This window comes from Aspergillus wentii (assembly GCF_001890725.1).
Source record: "Aspergillus wentii DTO 134E9 unplaced genomic scaffold ASPWEscaffold_1, whole genome shotgun sequence".
Classification (NCBI taxonomy): Eukaryota; Fungi; Ascomycota; class Eurotiomycetes; order Eurotiales; family Aspergillaceae; genus Aspergillus; species Aspergillus wentii.
In genome coordinates, this window is record NW_024467832.1 from 3,653,653 (window position 1) to 3,674,645 (window position 20,993).

The window sequence follows — 20,993 nt, forward strand, 5'->3', positions numbered from 1 at the left end:
AGTTGCTACTTGCTTTCACGGATAGATACAGATGATACCCAGCCATGGTTCACAGTCCATGGCTTCTATTTTAAGGAGTTCTTTGCTCATTTCTCATTTCTCATATCAACAGCATGGGATTGGTTTCATGTCGATAGACCACATGGGGGAAGACAGGAAGAACCGCGGAACAGGTTCTAATCATGTATCTAACAAATACTCGGTGCATTAGTGAAAACTCTATGGAGAAGCTGATGGCCAATATGAATATTTTGCTCTAAAACTACGAAGCATTCATGAAGACTAGTAATTCGGCACTGGCCAACCTACGCCCCATCCACATATACATAGTTGCTGCGTAGATCCGCAAGACAGATCAGATTTCCCCTCTCCCAAAAACGTGAGCCCCCCCTCCCCTTTCAATCACCCATGATACAGATAGTTAACTACCTTGAAAACCAGATTCCCCTGCCTTTTCCCACGCCCATACCATCCCATCATCTTGCGAGACTATACAAAACACACTCACTCCCTTGCACATCCCTCCCCCTCCCCTCCCCCTCCCCTCCCCTCCCCATGACCAAAGAAATCCGACGATCCCACCACCCGGTTGGGGTCCGCATTCAAGCCCTCGCCCTGATGACCCACGGCGTCGATATCAGACTCGTGGAGCAAGTGACCGGGATGCCTCGACAGACGATCCAATTCTGGGTTCGAAAGGCTCGAGAACGCGGATATAACCCGTATGTGGATTCGCGGATTCGGATTGAATATGTGGAAGATGGGAAGCGTTCGGGGCGGCCCAGGACATCTAGATCTACGGGATTGTCGGTTTTGGAGTTGGTTGAGCAGAATCGTGCTCAGGGAGGGGTTTGATGATGGTATGTTTTGTCTGATGTTGGGGGTTGGATATGGCTGATGGTGGACAGTGGTGTATAGGAAGCAATCTTGGACAGGGCATTAAATATGCGCAGAGAAAGGATCGACTTGATGAATCCACAAGTCTGAGCAGAGATAATGCGAGGCAGGTCAACCCCCCTCTTGTTCCTACCGGCAGGAGATATATACGACGGAAGGCGTTTTAGGAGTTGCTTTTATGGGCGGAAAATAGATTGACATGCGCTTTTCACTAGCGCTGTATCTGTATAGGAGATTACCACTTTCTATCTATCAATGGGGTTTCAATAGTAGATCTTCTCGAGCTGGGATTCCCAAATACACGACAGGGCAGAAGAGTCTGGAGGTCGCTAAGGGCAAAGATATATTAATACCTTATTGGGTTCCCGTGATAAGACCCAATAAGCCCGCAGTAGTTACGCCTTGATATAGCCAAAGAAAGCAATCTAGGTAAATACTAGTAGAATTGATCTGAATTCCCAAAAGAAACCCTGATAACCACTGTCGCTAATTATGATAAATATCAGAAAAAAAAAAAAAGGGAAAAACAAAAAGAAAGTACAAGTTCCGACACGGGGAATCGAACCCCGGGCTGTCGTGTGAGAGACGACGATGTTAACCACTACACCACATCGGATAGTTGTTGAAAATAACAGCCTTATTTAAATTTATGAACCGGCTAGATTACATAGCTACAATTGAAGGAAAGCTACTCCGTACACCACATTGGAACAGGCAGGATATGCATATTTGAAAGGCAAGACGTTGGCTCTAATAAAATACACAGATAGCATCTCCAAAAATGATCAATATAGCCATCCTTTATTTGCAGAAATTGCCTCTTCACGTACAGCGTAGATGCTGTTCATAGCCTCAGGCACCACTATCTGCCAAGGCATCAACACTCCGCCCCGGAGTGACGATGAGCTCTCCACCACCAGCACAGCACCTCCGAGCTATCTCCACGCCCAACAGCCCGACTGCTTTGGCCGGCCCTTCTCTCCCTTTCAGTCGCGATATGATATAGCGCTGCTCTCTACAATTGGCGCACCATGGCGCTGGACGGATCCAGCGGTTATGCTGCTCCCAGCAATCTAGCTGAGCCCGCCGACTCGTCTCTCCCCATGTTCGATGTCCAACGTGTTCAGCTTCAGTTTTCGATAGCGGCCGACTTCGTCGCTGCGCAAGTGGCTAACAATGTGCTTATCCTGGCTCTATCGACCGGTCGAATCCTCCGGATAGACCTGGATACCCCCGAAGACATCGACGGTAGGATGGTTCCTATAGCTGTCTAGGTCCCCGCACCAAGGCCTTCTGTACGTCGCGGAATGCTAAATCATATCCTCGTGCGCAGATATCGACCTTCCCAAGAAATCCTCCGAGACAGGACTGATTCGTCGGATGTTCCTCGACCCTTCTGCGTCCCATTTGATCATCACTACGACTCTGGGTGAAAACTACTACCTTCATACGCAATCGAGACAACCGAAACCGCTGTCGCGCTTAAAGGGAGTTTCAATTGAAAGCGTTGCCTGGAATCCATCGCTTCCCACGGCTTCAACTAGAGAGATTCTGCTGGGTACCACGGATGGCAGTGTCTACGAGGTTTACATTGAACCGTCAACCGAATTCTATCGGCGCGAAGAGAGATATGTCACTGCAGTTTACAAAGTTCCTGACGGATCACCTGTCACGGGCATTTGGACGGAGCAAATACCCGCGAAAACCGATCAGAGACGAATGCTTGTCGCAACCCATGGGAAACTGATCCACTTCATAGGACGGGCAGGGAGAAATGGAAGAGAAGGCGGAGGCTCTATATATGCGGATCTTTTCCAAAGAGAAACTCCATTCATCCATGAAGTCAAGGCCCCTTCGACTTCCGCGCCATCTGCCCTGGCTATTTCGCCCACTGCGGCTGAGGATACAGACAGTCATTCAGGGAAGGAGTTTGCGTGGTTGAGTTCGCACGGCGTATATCACGGTCCGCTTCCATATGACGGGGTGAAGATGGATCAACCCTTTGGAGATTCGAAAATGCTTCCGCGCTCGTTATTCCCAGCAACCGAGTCCGCACGGGGAGGCAGGAAAATGATACAAGATCCCATCACTGCTATGACGCTGTCCCCATGGCACATACTGACACTTGTTGAGGGAAGGGTGGTCGCTGTCAACCGTCTTAATGATGAAATCGTCTATGACCAGGCGGTTCTAGAACCGGGACAAAGCACACTGGGTCTTTTGACGGACTCTGTACAGAACACGTTCTGGCTATTCACAGGCAAGGAGATCTACGAGATTGTTGCTCATGACGAAGACCGGGATGTGTGGAAGGTTCTTCTCCAGAGGCAACAATTTGACGAAGCTCTGAAGTATGCCCGTGGAAGTACCCAAAAAGATGCCGTCTCCACTGCTTCTGGTGACTTTTTAGCCAGCAAAGGTCGATACCTGGACGCAGCTAAAGTATGGGGCAAGAGCAGCAAGGGTTTTGAGGAGGTTTGCTTGACGCTAATCAACCGTGGTGAGCATGATGCTCTGCGTCATTACCTACTCTCCCAGCTGTCGACATATAGAAAGTCATCTGCGATGCAGAGGATCATGGTGGCGAGCTGGCTCGTCGAGGTTTTCATGTCCAAGCTGAACTTTCTCGATGACAAGATAGCCACCCGAGCGGGAGTAGCTGAGGGCACAAGTACTGAAGAAGTCAAGGATCAACTGCGCACTCTTCGAACCGAATTCGAGGAGTTTGTTACAAAATACAAATCGGATTTGGACAAGAAGACGGTATACGACATCATCACTAGCCATGGCCGAGAAGAGGAGCTGCTTTACTTTGCTACAGCGACCAACGATCTCAACTATGTTTTGTCATACTGGACTCAGCGCGAGAAATGGTCAGAGGCGCTCAATGTCTTGTCAAAGCAAAGCGATCCGGATGTGTTTTACAAATATAGCAGTGTCCTCATGACCCACACTGCGACTGGGTTGGTCGATATATTGATGCGCCAGACGAATCTCGACCCTGAGAAGCTTATTCCGGCGTTGCTGAACTACAACAAAGCCGTGAATGCACCACTCGGTCAGAACCAGGCTGTGCGATACCTCAACTTCATAATCGTCAACCATCCCAGGCCATCGGCAGCCGTGCACAACACCTTAATATCGATCCATGCGTCAAGCTCCTCATCCTCCGAGGCTGGTCTTCTCACCTACCTCCAATCGCAACCGTCTTCCCCACCTCCATACGACGCCGACTTTGCCCTCCGTCTGTGCATCCAGAACCAGCGCGTCCAATCCTGCATCCACATCTACAGTGCGATGGGACAGTATCTCCAAGCCGTCGAGCTGGCTCTAAAGCATAAAGATATCGAACTAGCCGCGATTGTCGCCGACCGACCCGACGGCAACGACAAGCTCCGCAAAAAGCTCTGGCTCCTCGTCGCCGAGAAAAAGATCCAACAACCAGGCACCGGCATCAAGGATGCCATTGAATTCCTCCGTCGCTGCGAACTCCTCCGCATCGAAGACCTCATCCCCTTCTTCCCGGATTTTGTCGTCATCGACGACTTTAAAGATGAAATCTGCACCGCCCTAGAGGATTACTCCCGACATATCGACGCCCTCCGACAAGAAATGGACAACTCGGCACAAACAGCCCGCCAGATCCGCTCCGAGATCGCAGAGCTAGATACGCGGTATGCGATTGTCGAGCCGGGCGAAAAGTGCTGGATCTGCTCGCTGCCTGTTCTCAGTCGTCAGTTCTTCGTCTTCCCCTGCCAACACGCCTTCCACAGTGATTGTCTGGGTAAAGAGGTTCTTGAGGGAGCAGGCGGGAAGAAGAAATACATTCGCGATTTACAAGCGCAGTTGAGTAGAGGCGATATAACATCCTCCAAACGAGAGGAGATCGTCAAGGAATTGGATGGGTTGGTTGCTGAGGCTTGGTACGTATCCTCCTTACAGTCTATGTATTTCTCTCATGCTAATATTATGTTTCAGTATCCTCTGCGGTGACCACGCAATCAAACAAATCGAGAAACCATTCATCACGAACGCAAGTGAGGTGGACGATTGGGCTTTGTAATGAGCCTTCCCTACACTACTCCGTCCGAACACTTTTTATTTTCTTGCTTACGTATTGTGTCGTTTTTATCTGGCCAAATCGGCCAGTGCATCCTTTTTATGAGCGTTGTGTTGTAGGGTTTGATATGAATGGTTTTGAAACAGCCTTTATGATTTCCTTTTTTTGCGGTTTCTCTTCTAGTATAGGAATCTTACGTATTTATATTATTCCCTAGGGCTTGGTTTGATACAATGTATACCAGATAACTAAATACAGCCTCATTCAATAGTAAATATAGATACAGCATCTAACAGCGATGCAGTGTACGCGATATGTATTAGGTATATATAAAAACAGAAACGAACCACCCTTAATAGACAATAGAGATAGGAAGGTAGGTAGGTAGTAGGTAAGTTACAAAAGTCGCAATAGGTCTAGATCTTGCGCAACAGCCGGACTATACGGGGCGCAGTCCTCCAGGAACCGCAGCATTTCGTCATTCCAACGTTCCCAGCCTGCGGGGAGGGTATCTCTGAGTCGGGGATTGGGGGAGTGGGAAATACAATAGAAGAGAAGGATTTGGCCGAAGAATCTGGACGAGAAGGTATTAGTTTTGGGATATCTTGACGGAAGCAGAAGGGGAGAGAAGAGGGACGTACTGTGAACAAAAGGCAAACTTGATGGGAATGCAGCTTTTCATTTTTCGGAAGATGCCACCGACGACAGGCCAGCCCATGGCGTTTTGGAGGCCACTTTTGACCTGGTCTAGGTCGTCGTCGGAGAGGGAAGCTGGGATACGGAGGGCTTTGTAGAGGTATGGACGGCCGATGTGGAATTTGGCGATTAGGAAGCGGCCACGGAGCATGGCTTCAGTGACTGCGGTTGCGGGGGACAGGGGACGATGAGGGTCGATGGGGAGAGGGGAGAGGGGTGCTGGGGAGGGATTGACGTCTGTTGCCGGGGTGGCTGGGAGGGGTTCAGTGAATTGGAGGGCTGCAGGGAGGTTGATGCGCCATTGTTCTAGCTGGTGGTGTAGCTCGGCATTGATAGCAGGGAGGGGGAACGTTCCCGAGTCGGCTGTCGACATGGTTAGAGGGTGATGGGACAGGGATTGATGCATGGCTTGCATGACTTACAGTAAAAGTACAAAGAGTGACGGATGCGGGTTAGGATGATACGATGCGCGACCTGCGCGAGGAAATGGTACTGGAAGAACGAATCATCGATCTCGTCGGATGAGGATATTCTGGCCGAGACAAAGGCTGTCGTCTCGAAGCCAATGAATTTTGGAATGGGGACGTATTCCTCAAGACGAGCAAGTCCGCTCGGAGGCAGGTGTAGTTCTTGCACGAGAATGGTTTCGTTCATTAGACAGTTCCAGTACACACGGGATTTCATATCGCCCTCCCATTCGTCGAAATTTACATTGTGGCTAGAATGTTAGTGAGGTCAGATGGACATCATAGGTGGTTACTTACTTGGTGAGCATCGAAAGACAACAGGTAGCAGCGCGATGGATCATTGCCCACGAGTCCATTGGCCGGAGGATCTGGCTGTAGTATACGCTGCTCCAGTTAGATTCAGTCGTTTGGATAGATGAGGCTACTTACGAGGACAGCATGTAAAACTGGCAGCTTTGGAGATCATTGCCGCACATTAAGAAACCAATACGCCGACGGGCTTCATTAAAGAAACGTAGACCTGATGGCTCCTCGTGAACCACACTCATCCAATCTGGGGGTTCAAATCGACCGCTTCGAGTACCTGGTAAAGGATAGTTCCCCTCTCGATGGGTCTGAACAGCCAGACAGCCCAAGGCCATGACATTTAGAGCTATACAGCTCTCCACGGTATATCCGAACCCATTCTCAATTGCCGCACCGAGGGTGAGCGAAAAGTAAAAGTTCTTGTCCATGATAGGCGTGAATGGGTTGAAAGTGGTGAAAAATGCATCTGAAAGACCCTTGATCATCGCCAGGGGAAGTGCCTCTAGCCATCCATCCCCAGACTGTGGAGGAAATGGACAGATATACATAGGCAGAGGGGGGCGTTTCATTTCGAGATCAATAACGTAGTTCTTCCCCAGTCTCTCGTGGGCTTCAAGTAGCCTTTCCGGAAGGACCTCTCGCGCTCCAGGCCAGAGAATTACACCATGCTGGCTGAATGAGATGGATATGTGTCCATTTGCGTTGGTAGTTTCTTGATGCTCATCGAATTCAAAATCGTCAGGCTCTCCCATTTCAGGTGTGAAGTCTTGGGGCGGATTATTCAAGGATGCTCGCTTGTTGTTATCATAATTGTTGCTGCTATAGGTTGGGGGGTTAGTCTCTCTGGATTCATCAAGAGCACGCAGCAATTGCTCATTATTTATTTGCACATCATTGGCGATTGTAGATGGAAGACTCTCTAATTTTGTCTCGAGTCGATGAAGAGTGCTCATAATCAGGCTGAGAGACTGGTCTCGTCTATATGGACCCGTCAGCCACCGGATATGAATTCCACCAAGACCTTACTTACTTGGAAGATTTGCGCTCATTGTAGACACACTCCAAGCCCTGGGACTTGCAAAGCCCACATTTAGGACGCGACTCGTCACATCTTGTCTTTTTGAGACGACAAGTTTCACATGCCTATATTGTTAGCGCCATATTGGACAAAATCGAAGAACGAGACATACCACGGTGGCAATGAAATTGCGCGGCTTCTTGGAAGAGCCAGCCGACTGCTGCTGCTCGTCGCTAGGGGAGAGAAGGTCGTGGATGGGCAACAGCCCATTGTGATGGCCGTTATCGATAGGCTCTGGTGGCTGCAACGGAAGCGCTGAGCCACCATGGGATAATGACTCCTCGAAAGGACGCTTGCTCATATTGCATGGCTGGCAGGGTGAAGGATGACTTTTTGCAAGCCAGAGTGGTCAGTCACGCCATTCTCTTGCTCTCGCGATGGCTGTCGTGATGCGAAGATGGGGATGCAATGAGTTGCTGGACTCTTTTTTGCTGCTTCTTTCGGGTGGGGCTGAATTGTGGGCGGCCAATCAGGGGTGATGATCTGTATATCATGTGGCATCAGATAGGAGAGTAAGAATGAAGAATTGAAGAATTGAATTCATAGAATATAGAAAGACTAGATAAAAAAGATATTGTTATTAAATTCAGATAATATTATACTGTAGTTGTAATATTGTGGTTGTAGTTGTAACTATTCTACAGTCAGCTATATATTCCCAACGTTGGAAATGACTCAACACCAGATACCCAGATACAGATACTCCTGTTCGATTATGTAGAACCATCTTAGAATCAATTAATATAACAGTGTCAATTGAGATAGTAGTTAACCCATATTGCACTGACTAGATTATTCATAAAGCATGTAGAAAGATGGAGTAGGACCCCCTAACATCGAACTGAGAAGATGGAATCCAAGAGAATAAAGATCGGGATATCTAGCATGTCTCAAGTATCACCTGTAGAACTGAGATACACCGTTAACTCAATCTAGTAATCTGTATAACAGTACATCAAGAAACTAGGAATGAAAACCTGAAGGCCCAAGTTCGAGACTGCATATGCAAGGCATAATAGACCAAACCTGCTGAAACGAGGGCAGATGAAGAGATTTTCCATCGTACATTGCATTGATGGAGCAGATCAAGATCCAAGATTAATTCATGAGGTTACGAAAAGCAGATGTCTTGGGATTGACAGTGGGTTATGCAAGGGAGGCTATACCGAGATGCACTGCTACTCCAGATCTTTTTACCTTGCAGCCTTGATGTGCTATCAGAATCATAACATTTAGTAATTCATAATCATATTCATATTCATAATCATAAAAAGTATTCATAACATAAGATGATAAAGTAAACAGAATTCTAGAATCATTCTTCGCCACATACCAGTCATCTGTTGACGCCATCAAGGCCCATCCCGTTCCAACACTCGTATTCCCAAATATCAAAAGAAGAATAACAGCGTCTCGCCATTCATGTCTGGACGGATGCGGGGTTTGACGAATGATTGATGGAGAAGGTGTGTCAGATCTGAAACGGCTGATATTTATGATGTCGATGATTGAGTTGGTACGTCAACTGAAGTCATGAATGTGGCTGGCAATCTTTCTCCCAGAGAATGTTATTGCTATGTTGATATGATATGACACTCTGACATGCATAACAGAAGACATCTGATTAATCCTCCTTATGTACCTCCTTGCGGAGAGATACATATGCCGTGTCGTCTGTATGTTGGATGTGTCTCTGGATGTACTCCATGTACGACTCTGTATGCTGATCAACGGCCACGCATGCGGAGAAAGAAGCCACATTTCTTTTTTGGTGCGCGATTTTCTGGCCTCTTTCTATTGCCAGCCTGCATAACTAACGGAGTAATTGATAGTCGGATGGGATTAGTTGTTTGTACCACATCTCATGGACTAGTCGGATATTCCAAAATCTGGGGAAGATGAGAAATACTCGAGCAGATCATCCGTCTAATCAGTCTGAACTGAGGGGAAATGTCAATTCAGTTCGTTAGTTTGATGTGCCATTACATAGTATACAGCACACGACCATCAGATGACCGTTGCTTTTTTCTCCGTCGATAGTATCATTCTTCCAAAATTATGATGAAGATCGTGCGGGGTAGACTCGACTCTACACATACTCTACAGAGTACAGACAGAGTGTCAAGGTGGTTGGGGTATGTGGATTTGGAGGCGCTGATATCATCATGAATTCATCTCAGATAGATGATATGGATGAGATGATATGAGATGATACGGAGGATACCTATCGTGGACGAATACAAATCGTATCAACTGATAGCGTGATAAGGTATCTACGTTTCTCTATCTAGTCGAGCCAGCTAAACACGGTTAACCAAACTCTCATTAACTACCTGATAACATGAACCAGACTTCAGTCAGTCAGCAGTCAGTCGGTAACTAGTGGAATGACTTGTTGATTAATGATATCTGATGTTGATGGTGTGTTCATATGGTGATGGTGGTGTGTGGCCAAACACCAGTCGGGGAGCTTCTCGCGTGATGCCGGCCAGGGAGTTGAAACCACGTATCCAAACCATGCATGAGGCCGCCACGCAAGCTGCAAGGTCACTTCCCAACAGAGGCGGTCAAGGGCCAGATCTTCACCGCTTCTACTACATACACACTCCATACAGGCAAAGTCACAGTAGCATGAGGCAGATTTGTAGGCAGTGTACTGAGGCAGTCTACGGACTGTACTGTAGACGCAGGCAGACCAGCCACAGCGGAAAATTCCCAGATATCTCCACTGAATCCGAGACGTAACCCCGCAAATTCACTGGATCAGATCATCGCTGATTGCTCCTGATTGTCCTGGATTTACTCTATCTGCTATCACGACAATCTGCCTGTTACAAAGCCAACCCGCGCGCCAATTTAACCCAGTCTCCAACGTCGATCAGCAGATTGAGTGATTCTGCAGAGTGATTCTGTGTAAATACGGTAAATAACGTATCGTAAGATCATAAGATCCAATCCCAAAATTGCAGCTGCTCCATCGCAACCGCTGGATCACTGGAGGCTAAACTTCAGACCTCGACAAATCCCCAGGCTTTGCCCTCCCCTCGATTCCTCGGATTGTTCTCTGATTGGCCATTACGCCATCCTCCTCGATGCTGACTGGTCATGGCGCCCTGCAGCCTGGGGGATAGCGCCGAGGATGCCTGGTGCTGATTGGCCTCCCTGTGCAGTAGCGCCAGGTGCAAGTGTCCAAAAATGGATATGCTGTTGCCACTCGTTGCTGCGCCATTGAGCCAAAGACAGGGTGGAAAATGGAAGCGTGCTGCATCATCCTCGGACTCGGTGGATACTCCTTCAGGATGAAAGCAGCAGAGATCGCCAGGACTCCTTTAGTGACTCCGTAGAGAGGCGACAATCAGTCCGAGACTCCAATCATGATATGCAGCTTAGTATTCTTTGTCTAAAAATTATCCTGGACCTGCAGGATTCCCTGTCTGATTAAGATTTTGAGGTTATTTAGAGGATTTATACAAGTAAACATAGTAATCTTAGTAGTACCTTAAGAGTACTCTGTAGTATGTAGTAGTACCTTGTTGTCTATTATGTAGTAGAACTCTCAGGAAACTGTAAACATGCAGATACTTTACTAAGGTACTTTGACTCAACGGAAGTCCCAAGGGCCGAAACAACGCATTATTGAGTAAGCGTCTACGTAGGTAACTGATTCCAGATCTCATGGAATGTCTGAAACCCAGCCAAATCATTGACACCAGACTCAGCAACAACATAACCTAACAACAGCAATTCTTCTTGTCTACTGATGATTCATTCAGGGGACCTGGTGGACCCCCCTTTTTCCGGAAACGGCCTGTCCAGAGGCTGTCCTCGACCTGCAGCCCAAAAGGCCCGTGTGGGTTTGTTGGTTGCCGGAGATCCCACGTATTGTTACCACGAGGAAACAAACTTTGGGCCGTTTTCCACCGTCTGCTGGCGGCTTTGTCGTTGCTGGTGGTACACGCTGTATCGGTATGGTAACGGAGCCACCTGTCATTGGCTGCCCGGCTCCGCCCTGTCGCTGGTTCGCTGTTTTTCTCGCCAGCGCTGGCCGGTTCCACCCTGGCCTTCCGGCTTCCCTATGCTTCGCCCCCCCTCCAAATGGTTCCACCCCCTCCTAGTCATACATGATTATTACTTACCATCCATACCCGTCCCCATCCTAGTTAGACCTCCTTATCCCATCATCATCATCCTCATCTTCCTCTCCCATCTTTCCATCTTCTATCTTTCCCCCATCTTCACCTTTCCTCTTCCTCTTCCTCTTCCTCCTTCCATCTCGCTTTCTTCTCTCCTCCTTCTTCGTCCACGCTTCTCGCTTCCGCCTTGCTCCTTCTTCGCTACTTTCGATTTCGCCTCCCAATTCAATCGTCCCGTCGTTTGCCGTCCAGCTTTATTTCGACGCTTCCATTTAATCGAACTTTTCATCGCCCTTCTTATCGGTCGTGGCCTGATCAGTGCTCTTGATAAAGCCTTAATTAGTTCAGATCTTGTCTACCCTTGTCTGTTCTTCACAGAGTGCACTCTCTGCTTGGATCCTCTTCCCTATCCGGCCTTCCGAATACAGCCGTGACTCATCGTCCTCGACCACACCTCAACTACTCTGGTCCCCCAACGACTCTTACCTCTTCGTCAATACTGTCAAGGTCGTCCTACACTTCAATTGCCTATAACGTGTTGAAGGATATCAAATTCGCTTGGTTCTGCCTCGCTGTCAACCGTTGCAAGTGCGGATCTGGATCGGGCCCTGGTATTTGGTTCTTCTGCCTCTTTCTATAAGAGATTGGAGACTCTGTACCAGTCCTCCAGACAACTTCGCACTCGTATATATTCCTCTTGCTCAACAGGAATTCTCTCGTCAAATCTATTGAGGACCCTATGACTCATTGATCTCGAGCCTTGATTCCATTTCGATTCCTGAGTCACCCGACTACCTGCCAGGTGTTCGAAGGCCGTCTCCTTCCGAGACTTTACTTGTATACACTCGCATCAGTTTACGATCTTACGCAGCGCTTTCTATCTCAACTCTTTTGATTTCTTTTCTGTCCTCTCTTCGGACATTCAACTTCAGCCTTACTCACTTCGACACTCTTTTCGTCGCTTTTCTTACATTCGGCCATCGCCTCCCTATTCTTGAAACGATATACAAATGAACCAATAACGTTCTCTACAATCTCTTTGTCTCGTCTACCCCCGTTGGGTATCTTCACTTGCGCCTCGCGCCGTCTCGTCACTTCGATTCTTTTTTCTTTTGTTTCCATATCCTCACTTCTGGTATTTATATGAAAATTTGAAACAACGATCCGGTGTTTGTTGTGCTTTCAACTATTATTCTTATCTTTCGACTCGCCTTTTTTTTTTTTTTTTTTTTTTTTTTTTTTTTTTTTTGATTTCTTCGGTGGTTCTAGGTCTTGTTAGGATTGCAGACCTGTTACTTTCTTCTTTTTTAATCATTACATAACTATAGCCTGGTTGCTGTTCTGTTTGGTTTTTGCATCATTTTGTCAGAGGTCTTTGAGCGTTTAGATATTTCTCCATTCATCAGGCGAGCGTTACCTCAACAACCCCCGCCACCACATCTCATTCTCTCGGACAGCTTTGTCGCTTTTGGGAATACGGTTTTACATCATCAGCCATGGAGTGCTTCAAGAACAAATTCGTCGATGGCCAGCTCTTGGGTGGCCGGTTCCGGACCATCGCTCCTTTGAATCACGGTTCGTTCGGCATGGTATTCCTCGCCAGGGATACCAAGACCAACCAAGATGTCGCCATCAAGTGCCTCACCAAGGTATCTTCTGGTGACCCCTCCGAACCCTTCCCTATGGATGACCGATTCGAGGAGCTTGACTGCCACCGAGACATGGCACATCACCGAAACATCGTCAACCTTGTCCACTCTTTCGAGACCGAAGCACACATGTACTTGGTCTTGGAATACTGTGCCAATGGCGATCTCTACGAAGCCATCCGACTGAACCGTGGTCCCTTGGAGACGGAACATGTGCGTGACTTCATGCTGCAGCTTATTAGTGCAGTTGAATTCATTCACTCTATCGGCATGTACCACCGCGATATCAAACCAGAGAACATTTTCTTGACGCTGGACGGATCAATGAAACTTGGTGATTTTGGTTTGGCTACTCGCGATGCCTGGTGCTACGAAGCCTGTGTTGGCAGTGACCGCTACATGGCTCCGGAACAATACGATCCGGCTGCTACCGGTTACTCTGCTGCCAAGGCTGACGTCTGGGCTATTGGCATCTGCATGCTCAATGTTCTGTTTGCCCGCAACCCCTTCGTGACCCCGACAGAATCCGACCTCCTCTTCGCGGATTACGTTCGCGACAGACAGTCTCTTTTCGACATCTTCCCCAACATGTCCCTGGATACTTTTGAGATCCTGAGACATGCTTTGGCTCTCGACCCCGAAAAGCGTTCCCTGTCTGCCGTGCGTGACGGTATCATGAGAGCCGTCTCCTTCACTACGGACGATGAGGCTTTGGACGAATTCTGCACGGACGACCGCGAAGTCGTTGCTGCAAGCGCCAACCGCGAACCTCTCAGAACTCCTTCCATCCAGAGCCCGCACATCAACCAAGGCGACTCTTTCCCCTGGGCCAAAGCATTGCAGACAAGTCCTCCCCAGGCCATTCGACAATTGTCCGCTATCCCCGATACCGAAAGTTATACCGAGGATCTCTTTCCTCCTTCCGAGACGGCTGGTACCTCTTGGTTTTCGGTTCATCAGGGAACTCCCTCCATGGCATCTGTGTTGGACTCTGCTCTAGGAGAGTCTTATATGGGTTCGCCCTTCACCAAGCGGGACGTCCGATACCCTCCTCCTTCCGACCCTGTTCCAATCACTGGCTCTTTGCCCAGTCACGCAACCAAGCCCCTGCCCTCTCTTTCGATGGTGTTTGGTAGAAACAAGAACGACCAAATCTCCAAGAGCTGGAGTGATCTCTGGGACGAGGAAGAGGAGTCGGAGTCGGAGAACGAGGACGTAGCATTCCAGCAACGACGCGAGCAGAACTCTCGTAGCTGGAGCCACGAGTCTCAGAGCGCCGGTGTGCCTAGCCCGATCGGTCTCCGCGACCCTCAATCCTCTTCTCTTCTCAACGCACGTTCTCTGAACCGGACCAAGCCGGTCACCGCGCCAGTTGAGGTACCTGCAAAGTCACTCGACACTGAGAGTCGCACTGTTACCCCTCACACTGCCCCGACTTACCCCCACACGCCGCCCAAGAAATCGCACGTCGACAAGTGGGCGGCGTTGGGTGACAAGCGGAGGAACTTCAAGCCTCGAGAAATTCCTTTCAGCGAGAAGAAGTCTCCGAACAGTGTGCCTTGGAGGAGAGACTGGGGTCTTGGATCGTCTGGATTCGACTATGGATCTTGGGCCAAGAAAGAATCACCAACCCAAGATCGCCGTCGTCGTCCGTTTTTGGAGAAGGGTTGGCGTCGCGAGGGCTCGGATCCGAAGCCCGCCAAATTCCCTAGCAGTTATGACGGCAGTGTCGACGAGGATCTAGATCTCGTAGGTGGCTGGCACGATCTCCACCTGTAATATCAACGCCATTTTGTCTGTTTCTCTCCCCCCTTTTCAGGTCGTTCTCATTTTGTGTTGTTCCGTCGGTCAGTTGGGAAAAAAAAAAAAGAATTCTTTTCTTGCGACGTTTCCGAAAATTTGCACAAAAAGCCCCGGCACTGCTTTTCCTCCGTGTTATAGATTCTCTGTTTGCTGCACCCATGCACTCGATATTTGATCTTTTTTCGTTTTCCATTCCTGTACAATAGCCTCGAGAATGGGGACGGCAAGCGGAGACGAAGAGTTGTTCAAGTCACTCATCAGTTTTGACATCTCGAGGGAGTGGTCCTGGGGAGTTTTGATATTTTGTTCGATTTGGGGATTGTGTGTTTTGTTATGATAACATCACGGACAACCATGGGATATAGCCCTGGAGCGAGGGCGGAGGACAGATGGAATGTGACAGGCTGGAGGGATGATAACAGGCTATACTTACCGTTGTCAACCTCCCTGGATGTCAGTCATTATTCGATCTCAGAAAGAAAACAAGGTGGAAAAAAGTGGCTATTATCTTTCCCACTCTCCAAAAGCACTGAAAATGGAGTCTATTCTTGTAACTAGTGATTTGAATCTGAGATAGGAAGAGGACAATAATCAAAATCAAAGAAATAGTCCCAAACATGAGTTGCACTGTAGAGTTGTGTAGAGCTGTATAGAGGTAGAAGAGGAGTATTTTTGAATGTGCGTGGGACAATATATGGATTTGTGTGTGGTGTAGCTACTGTGGAGCTGCCAATGACAGCGAGCGGTGAGGACAGGCGGTCACGGGCGGCGCTTCGGCCTTTCTTTGCCTTCAGCGATAAGCCGGATGTCCAGCCACGCTGATCGATGTACTTGTCCTCTGCAACGGCTTTGCGCAGTGGACGATCGATTCGGTTGCTGCATATTATTGTTTCCGGTTGACTGTATGTCTCGAAGACATTTGCGTTTGTTTGTAAACCCTCATTGTTCCTTGATAATTAAACGTCTTCGTTCGCCGCCAGCCAGCCCGTCACTCGGAAGAGATCGCGTGCTGTCGCGACGGTGAGAAGAAGCGGTCGAAACGAAATTGGATTCTGACCGTCTTTCTTTTGCCCCTCTCTTTCTTTCTTTTTTTATCGCTTCTTTCTGCCCTGTCTTTTTTCCCTTCTACTTCTCTAGTTGCGTATTTAAACCCTACCCCCCTAGACGCCCGGGGAAAAAAAGAGCGAAGAAGCCTACACGATGATCGACTTTGCCAAGTGAACTGAGATTCTACCTACATACCTCAAACCTACAATTGGCCGTCCCATACGGAGAATTGCCAGTCGATCAGATAGTTGCCCTCGAGGTGAACGAGGAGCCGAGCCATACGCTACCGCCCCAGCCCATTCAAGCTAGTTAGTTACGGGGTATAATCCGACCGAGTCGCGGAGGGAGGAAAATCCGACTCTTGTCGCATGATGTTGACGGCAGACTGGGTACGTGCATGTCGGGTACACTGGGTAATTCTCGTTTTCACATTACTAGGTGACACGGCCGGGGAGACGGACGATGGTCGACCGGCGTGTCAGGCGCGAGGGTGGAGAGAGGTAGAGGCGGAGTATATTCGGTATCCTATATGCGCGGAGACTCGATGGGGAGGAGGAGAGAAGGCGATAAGACAGGATGGAGAGCCAACGCCTACCGAGGAGGAGGTTACTGTGACTGTCTCTATGTCTATGGAGTCGGCTACGTCTTCGAGCACCGCTGTCGATAGGTCTGATGAGAAACCCGATCACGAACTCGACACCGATTCCCCGCTTGACAATGCGAATTTCCTCTCGTTTGAGGATTGGAAGAAACAGAATCTCGCCAAGGCAGGGCAGTCGGCGGAGAATGTGGGTGGACATCGGAGGGCGGATGCAGCGCACCAAGAAAACAGAAGGAGACCGACGGGGATAAACAATGCGTTGGATGCTCTGGGAGATGACACGGAGATTGAACTTGATTTTGGTGGATTTGGGGCTGACACGCCCGAGGCTGCGAAGCCTACGTCCTGGGGATCGAGGGTTTACGCGGATAATAATGTGGATGATGCACATCAGAGGGATGGGGAGGGTGGTACTGCTGACTCTGCTGTGCAGGGAGTACCACTAGCTGGTGCATCGCGCAGGAGAGATGCTGGTACGACTTGCAAAGAGCGATTCAACTATGCCTCGTTTGACTGTGCTGCTACGGTGTTGAAGACGAACAGCGAAGGGAAAGGGTCGTCGTCGGTTCTGATTGAGAATAAAGACAGCTACATGCTCAACGAGTGTCGGGCTAAGAACAAGTTTCTCATTTTGGAACTGTGCGACGACATCCTGGTTGACACCGTTGTCCTCGCCAACTACGAGTTCTTCAGCTCGATTTTTCACACGTTTCGAGTCAGCGTGTCGGATCGATACCCGGCCAAGCTTGACCAGTGGAAAGAGTTGGGAGTCTACGAGGCGAGAAATACCCGTGAGGTTCAAGCCTTTGCGGTTGAGAACCCGCTCATCTGGGCGAGGTATTTGAAGATTGAGTTCCTCACGCACTACGGGAATGAGTTCTTCTGCCCTCTCAGTTTGATCCGAGTACACGGGACCACCATGATGGAGGAATACAAGCATGATGGCGAGGTTGGTCGAGTGGAGGATGAAATTGCTACCGAGGATTTGGAGCCTGCTACTGTGGCTGTTGATTCAGTAACGAATCGTGATTTAGATACACCTGGCCCCGTCGAGGTAGCAACTCCGCCTGCTGATGAACCGAAAACGAAGTCAGAGGCTCAGCCGGCGACTTGTCTGGCTCATGGCCCTGATATTGAGGCGCTTCTGTTGAAGGGTCCATTTGGAGCCATGGATACATGTAGCCTTTATATTGGACCAGCTGAAGCTGCTGGGTTTGAAGAGTTCTCTGACCCGGCCTCAACTAATTCAGCAACGAACGATGTTACTGCCTCCAGCGCAGATCATTCGGTGCCTGTATCTCCTGGCTCAGAGGTGCATGTAAGGGAGACGGCTGGTGTTCAGAAACCGAGTTCTGGACCGGCTGGGGTTAGCAGTTCGACATTTTCATCCACGTCGGTTCCAGAAACCGGACAGCAAAATGAAACCGCAGAGACAGAAATTAAATCTACTATCGTCGCAAAGGAAGAGAACAATCCTGCCCCGGAATTGATCAGGCCTTCTGCCACGCAACCGCCCTCTTCGAATCCAACCACGCAAGAGTCGTTTTTCAAATCGGTCAACAAGCGGTTGCAGATGTTGGAGTCGAATTCGACTCTATCGCTGCTTTATATTGAAGAGCAGTCGCGTATTTTGCGTGACGCATTTAGCAAGGTCGAAAAGCGGCAGCTGGCGAAGACTTCTACATTTTTGGAGAACTTGAATGTGACTGTTCTGAATGAACTGAAGCAGTTCCGGGAGCAGTACGATCAAGTCTGGAGGGCAGTGGCCTTTGAGTTTGAGCACCAGCGCATGCAATATCACCATGAGGTTTTCTCGCTGAGTGCGCAGTTGGGTGTTCTAGCAGATGAGCTGGTCTTCCAGAAGCGGGTGGCCGTGATCCAAAGTATTATGGTTCTGTTCTGCTTTGGCCTCATTCTCTTCTCTCGCGGCGCGGTGAGCAGTTACATGGAATTCCCCCGTGTCCAAAACATGGTCTCGCGATCGTACAGTTTCCGATCGTCGTCTCCGGGTTTTGGCTCTCCATCTGTGAGCCCAAGTTCTACCCGACCTACGTCCTCATACAGAGGGGGCAATGGCCACCGGAGGAATCTATCCGACGATTCTCAGGGCGACGCACCCCCTAGTCCAACAGTGGAATATTCCCCGCCAACACCCGTGTCAGATACCTCGATTCAACCAGAGCAGACAGGGAACCATGAAACATCTGATAGTCTGCAAATCCCGAGTCCGGAGCCGTCACATGTCCGATCTCGCAGCAGTCCGCCTGTTTTGAATGGCTGCGATGGAGATGTTGACGCAGATGGTAGTTCGCAATCCGGGCTGTCCAATAATTCTGACCTGCACTTGTCGATCCCTACATGAGCGTACAGATGGATATCCGTTTGCAATCTCATGGAAGGGAAAAGGCGACAGGCGACACTTGTCTGCCTCACATGGCGACTGTTGTGACGATCACCCAGCCAGGAATGCAACGTCCTGCCATTCTTTGCGTACTGGCCTCGCACAAAGCCAGACACCCTTGAAATCCGTCTGACTGGAACTGGAAGAGTTTTCCGGATTGATTATAAGACACCACACACATCACGACAAGGATGTTGACGGGGCAACATTCGTATACCCTGCAAAGAGATGTCTGACTGACTGGCTTTGCTTGAAAGCCACAGTGACATTCTCTATTACGCCAACAATTTGCGGTGGATTTTATTACACACTCCCTTTGTTGGATTGTCTTTCTACTGAGCGAGCATGGGAGCAGCGACTGTGATTATTATGATGACTTGATGCCTGTACCTATATTTACTCGGCGATGTTGTTGATTTTTTTTCGTCCTTGTAGCGCATACCTGTTTCTGTCTACTGTCAATAATAGTCCTGTACATGTACCCCTTTGTACTGAGAAAATAATTAATGAGCCATAAAATAATACCAGCGATGAATATACATATGATGTCACGACTCCCTGGATCTAGTAATAATGTTCTCCTTTGCTGAGAAATGGGCAGAAGCAGCCTGTGTTGCCATGACAACAATCGATGCTGTTTTTTTCTTCCCGTCCACTTTTTCGCTTCCACCAAAACTGCCTCGTTCTTATCCGATAAATCCAGCTGCACATCTGCAATCCTTTGGAAACAGAAACAATTTCTTCTGGCAATTCATCCTCTCTACATATCACTCTTCTATCCAAAACAACAAATCAAAAACACAAATACAGTCATAATGGACGCAACACAGACTCAGCCTCTGGCCGACCGATCGACCAACACCCACCTCAACAACGAGAAGCTCAACGACCTCAAGAATGCCCCAGCCAACATGAACTCGATGGAATACCATCGCCAGGTCCTGCAGGGCAAGATTGACAGCGGAGACAAGTGAGTTATTCATCCTAGTATTGCTATAATGAGTCCGAGACTAATGACGGACAGAGCCCAAGCATCTTATGTTTCTCCTTCAGATGAGCTGATGAGCCCATGCACGAAGAAATTGAGTGACCTCAAGGGAAAGCGATTCAAGAAGTATGTCCTTTATCTAATTCCATTCCCTTGTTGAAATCTATTTGATGATTTGGTATTAATATGTTTGTTTCTACAGCGTCGGAAAGCCTCAGTCTCTGTTTGCAAAACTGGGCAAGAAGAACTTTGAAGCCTCGAGTGCGGAACAAGCCAACTCTCACGCAGATGGACAATAAGAAACAAACATCTGGAATGGGATATAGATTTATGCGATAGGACTTATACTCTTGACTGATGTCTGGATATTTCCGATCCTGCGCTGGTCGCTGTGTGAGGATTTTTTTCTCGTCGACAGGCAGGAAGAGTGTCTGATTCCATCCATCGCATATCCCTCTTTCCTGTGGGCAGCGCCCTTCGCAACGTTTATTGTCTATTGTCTTTAACTGATGATGAGGTTTTGGCTTTTTTCTTCTCTTTCGCTTTCTTTTATTTTCTTCTACTATCTCGGTTTCTGGATTCTTATGGACCTTTTCTGCTTTGCATGCGATGGTAATGAAATGGGGTTAATGGGTTTATAGAGGAACTGGGAAATGAATTGTTTTGTTTTATCGGTCTGGTTGGGATGTTATTTTGCTTGGGAAATTGAACTTGAATCATGAAAATGATGGAAAACCTGATATGCCCTTTTTTCTTTCTTTCTTTTTGTATTCTTGATTCTTTTGGCTTCATGATGTGTTGTATATTGGATACTTAATCGGTAACCCCGTTGCCTTGGTGCGAATTCCATGACTTTTTCTCACCACT

At 48.5% G+C, this 20,993-nt stretch overlaps 6 protein-coding genes and 1 non-coding gene across 7 annotated transcripts; 5 read left to right on the plus strand and 2 right to left on the minus strand.

Moving 5' to 3' along the window:
- The first annotated feature begins 551 nt into the window (after positions 1 to 551).
- On the plus strand, positions 552 to 1,219 carry ASPWEDRAFT_34940 (uncharacterized protein). The gene is made up of 2 exons (XM_040834118.1): positions 552 to 860; positions 909 to 1,219. The coding sequence occupies exon 1, from the start codon at positions 556 to 558 to the stop codon at positions 853 to 855; it is 300 nt and encodes a 99-aa protein (XP_040695069.1). The 5' UTR covers positions 552 to 555; the 3' UTR covers positions 856 to 860; positions 909 to 1,219.
- Positions 1,220 to 1,441: 222 nt separating this feature from the next.
- On the minus strand, positions 1,442 to 1,513 carry ASPWEDRAFT_t24. Its single transcript has one exon. It is a non-coding gene; the product is annotated as a tRNA-Glu (tRNA).
- Positions 1,514 to 1,841: 328 nt separating this feature from the next.
- ASPWEDRAFT_34943 (vacuolar protein sorting protein DigA) lies at positions 1,842 to 5,251 on the plus strand. The gene is made up of 3 exons (XM_040834119.1): positions 1,842 to 2,145; positions 2,231 to 4,820; positions 4,876 to 5,251. The coding sequence occupies exons 1-3, from the start codon at positions 1,929 to 1,931 to the stop codon at positions 4,958 to 4,960; spliced, it is 2,892 nt and encodes a 963-aa protein (XP_040695070.1). The 5' UTR covers positions 1,842 to 1,928; the 3' UTR covers positions 4,961 to 5,251.
- ASPWEDRAFT_266719 (putative C6 finger domain protein) lies at positions 5,122 to 8,263 on the minus strand. The gene is made up of 8 exons (XM_040832881.1): positions 8,185 to 8,263; positions 7,617 to 8,137; positions 7,457 to 7,569; positions 6,550 to 7,404; positions 6,418 to 6,504; positions 6,076 to 6,371; positions 5,599 to 6,016; positions 5,122 to 5,531 (listed from the first exon to the last, which is right to left on the minus strand). Exons 2-8 carry the CDS (start codon positions 7,803 to 7,805, stop codon positions 5,354 to 5,356), a joined length of 2,136 nt encoding a protein of 711 aa, XP_040695071.1. The 5' UTR covers positions 7,806 to 8,137; positions 8,185 to 8,263; the 3' UTR covers positions 5,122 to 5,353.
- Positions 8,264 to 13,133: 4,870 nt separating this feature from the next.
- ASPWEDRAFT_167417 (putative serine/threonine protein kinase) lies at positions 13,134 to 15,065 on the plus strand (the record flags this gene model as incomplete). Its single annotated transcript, XM_040830143.1, has 1 exon — positions 13,134 to 15,065. The coding sequence occupies one exon, from the start codon at positions 13,134 to 13,136 to the stop codon at positions 15,063 to 15,065; it is 1,932 nt and encodes a 643-aa protein (XP_040695072.1).
- A 1,442-nt stretch (positions 15,066 to 16,507) lies between these two features.
- Positions 16,508 to 19,099, plus strand: ASPWEDRAFT_102209 (Sad1/UNC domain protein; the record flags this gene model as incomplete). Its single annotated transcript, XM_040827456.1, has 1 exon — positions 16,508 to 19,099. One exon carries the CDS (start codon positions 16,508 to 16,510, stop codon positions 19,097 to 19,099), a length of 2,592 nt encoding a protein of 863 aa, XP_040695073.1.
- An 854-nt stretch (positions 19,100 to 19,953) lies between these two features.
- ASPWEDRAFT_167419 (Spo12 family protein) lies at positions 19,954 to 20,425 on the plus strand (the record flags this gene model as incomplete). Its single annotated transcript, XM_040830144.1, has 3 exons — positions 19,954 to 20,108; positions 20,163 to 20,252; positions 20,329 to 20,425. 3 exons carry the CDS (start codon positions 19,954 to 19,956, stop codon positions 20,423 to 20,425), a joined length of 342 nt encoding a protein of 113 aa, XP_040695074.1.
- Between the last annotated feature and the right edge of the window lie 568 nt (positions 20,426 to 20,993).

Coding starts and splice junctions, on each gene's coding strand:
- ASPWEDRAFT_34940 (XM_040834118.1), top strand. CDS start 556: ATGACCAAAGAAATCCGACGATCCCACCACCCGGTTGGGGTCCGCATT.
- ASPWEDRAFT_34943 (XM_040834119.1), top strand. CDS start 1,929: ATGGCGCTGGACGGATCCAGCGGTTATGCTGCTCCCAGCAATCTAGCT. Junction 2,146..2,230: donor TACCCCCGAAGACATCGACG/GTAGGATGGTTC, acceptor CCTCGTGCGCAG/ATATCGACCTTCCCAAGAAA. Junction 4,821..4,875: donor GGGTTGGTTGCTGAGGCTTG/GTACGTATCCTC, acceptor ATTATGTTTCAG/TATCCTCTGCGGTGACCACG.
- ASPWEDRAFT_266719 (XM_040832881.1), bottom strand. CDS start 7,805: ATGAGCAAGCGTCCTTTCGAGGAGTCATTATCCCATGGTGGCTCAGCG. Junction 7,570..7,616: donor GCAATTTCATTGCCACCGTG/GTATGTCTCGTT, acceptor CTAACAATATAG/GCATGTGAAACTTGTCGTCT. Junction 7,405..7,456: donor AATGAGCGCAAATCTTCCAA/GTAAGTAAGGTC, acceptor GGGTCCATATAG/ACGAGACCAGTCTCTCAGCC.